Below are 2,617 nucleotides of genomic sequence, written 5' to 3' on the forward strand. Positions count from 1 at the left end.
GAGTCTCACTCTGTCGCCCAGTCTGGAGTGCAGTGGCGCGATCTCGGCTCACTGCAAGCTCCACCTCCTGGGTTCAAGAAATTCTCCTCCCTAGTAGCTGGGATTACAGGTGCCTGCCACCACACCCAACTAATTTTTGTATTTTAGTCGAGGCAGGGTTTCACCATGTTGGCCAGGCTGATCTCGAACCCCTGACCTCAAGCAATCCACCCGCCTCAGCCTCCCAAAGTACTGGGCTTACAGGAGTGAGCCACCGCTCCTGGCCTGCTATTCATTTTTTAAATTCTGGCTACAGTAACTGCCCTATGCTAAATTTTCTCTTATTCAAATTATTCAAATACATTTACTATACGAGGAAAATGTTCCTAGTAAAGAAATTCCCGCTGTCATTACCTTGTCCTGAAGAGTTTGCTGCCATTTTCCTATTTTGTTTCAATTATGTCCAGCAGCAATTGGTCAGCACTTCACAATCACCTGTAAAATATGTGTACACACATATACAATGCACCATATTTGAATCACAGACTAAAAGGAACAGTTAGCCTCCCTCCTTACAATGAAATGTTTGCTGTTTCTTAACCTCTTCACAAAGATACATGTGAAATGTACACGGACTGAAATCCCACATGTAAACTGTGCTAGTGTCTCAAAGCATTTAATTAAATACGGCATTGTTTATTCTTGCAGATGTTCATACCATTTAGCATTACTGTCTTTAATAAACATCATTAGGTTGTATTTACCAAATATATCAACCAATTGATAGAGTCAATACAATCACGGTGTTAGGAAAAAAATCACCTATGGTGTCTCTGCATTCGTCTAAAACACATACCCAGCAAGTACTGTGTACACTGAAAGCTAAAAAAGGAAAAGGAGTAGTGTACCTGCTCTGCACCATACACTGTGTAAGATGCTCGAACTTGGTTCCTTTATTTATTTATCAACATCTTATAGATGAGGAGACCGTACCCAGGGTCATAAAGCTAGTAAGAATTATTTGGGCTGCTGGTTTCCAAACTTCGTGCTTTCGTGCCAAATCCTGGGGAGATCCAAGATGAGCAAGATCCTACTCCTACTCTCAAGGAACATATAATCCAATGGGAAAATAAAGTCTTATTCAAGCAACCATATACTACTAATTTTTTTTTTTTTTTTTGAGACGGAGTCTCGCTCTGTCGCCCAAGCTGGAGCGCAGTGGCCAGATCCCAGCTCACTGCAAGCTCCACCTCCCGGGTTCATGCCATTCTCCTGCCTCAGCCTCCCGAGTAGCTGGGACTACAGGCGCCCGCCACCTCGCCCGGCTAGTTCTTGTTTTTGTATTTTTTAGTAGAGACGGGGTTTCACCGTGTTAGCCAGGATGGTCTCGATCTCCTGACCTCGGGATCCACCCGCCTAGGCCTCCCAAAGTGCTGGGATTACAGGCTTGAGCCACCGCGCCCGGCCTTTATACTATTAATTATATATATATATAAAAAAAGCTTAACAAACGCGCTCTTTAAAAGGTGGGCACAGTGCCGGAGGCAAATAATTGATTTCATTGGGAGCAAAGAGTGACGCCTTAGTCTAGGGAGCCGGGAAAGACATAAGAAATAGAAAGCAGGCACCGGTTTTTAATAAACGAATCGTTAGGTGTCTCCAGCAGCTGACAATGCCGGGTTAGGACTGGAGGACAACAGGGCCATCTTGTGACAGGGCTAGACTGGCGTGCCAGAAAGGTCCCTGCCTGCGGGCGTGCAGAGTCGACTGGGCCAGCGCTGTGAACCAGACGAAGGAAGCAAGTAGGAGCGAGAAATGTTGGGTGGCAAGGTCGGAGGGGAGGTCGCTGCCTGTAGCAACAAAGACGGCGGCGGCAGGTTAGGACCGGAGCCACACTTTTCTATTCCCCGGTGCCGCCAGACTGTCGTACTTACCTGGGACCCGAGGACACCGGGACCGCCTCGCTTTCCAATCGCAGCTCTTAAAGGGGGCGCGACCACTTAAGCAAAAAAAGGCTCAACTCACCGCACTACAACCTTCCCGCCCCCGCTGAGCTTCCGCCTACTGACTGACGTGCGCCCCAGGGAGCGGAAACCCCGCCTCCCGCCGGGACCCAACGGCCACCACCCGTCGCGATTCGCACTTTAGCGGACACCTCAGTGCAGACGTCACTTTTTTTCCAAAGAGTGACAGTCGAAGAGGCTCACGGGAGATGCAAGCAGTACTGTTGGGGGCGGGACCAGGGTGGAGCGTGGCCCGGGTCGGGGCGGGGCGGGGCTGTCAGGCAGGGGCGGGACGGAGAACAACTGGGTCCCTAGCACCAAGACTGGCTTTTTCTTCATTGCCACGGCCTGTCCGGTCTTGCGACGGTGCGAGTCCACTTCGGCTGGCCTCGGAGGAGAGGCGAGTCTGGAGGCTAAGCTCGCTTTCGAGCTTTAACAACCATCTGGGATTGCACATCCGCACACACACATACACACACACACAAATTTAGGAATATTTTTTGTCTACAGTTTACACAATTATACACAATGAAAGCACTGAACATGGAGGATTTTTATTACAGTGCAATAATCTGCATTTAAGAAGTGGACGTGCCACATCGCAGAACACCAAGATGCCAGGAGTGAGATCACCT

At 49.0% G+C, this 2,617-nt stretch overlaps 1 protein-coding gene across 1 annotated transcript in view; it reads right to left on the reverse strand.

Moving 5' to 3' along the window:
- Window positions 1–2,163, reverse strand: part of INIP (INTS3 and NABP interacting protein) — a 38,870-nt gene extending 36,707 nt beyond the window's left edge. Inside the window, exons 1-2 of the mRNA XM_011941846.1 lie at window positions 1,914–2,163; window positions 394–474 (exon numbers count right to left, since the gene is read on the reverse strand). Of these exons, the coding sequence (XP_011797236.1) occupies window positions 394–418 (25 nt within the window). The 5' untranslated portion in view covers window positions 419–474; window positions 1,914–2,163. The remainder of the gene's footprint in view (window positions 1–393; window positions 475–1,913) is intronic.
- Between the last annotated feature and the right edge of the window lie 454 nt (window positions 2,164–2,617).

This window comes from Colobus angolensis, unplaced genomic scaffold (genome assembly GCF_000951035.1).
Source record: "Colobus angolensis palliatus isolate OR3802 unplaced genomic scaffold, Cang.pa_1.0 Scaffold103, whole genome shotgun sequence".
NCBI lineage: Eukaryota > Metazoa > Chordata > Mammalia > Primates > Cercopithecidae > Colobus > Colobus angolensis.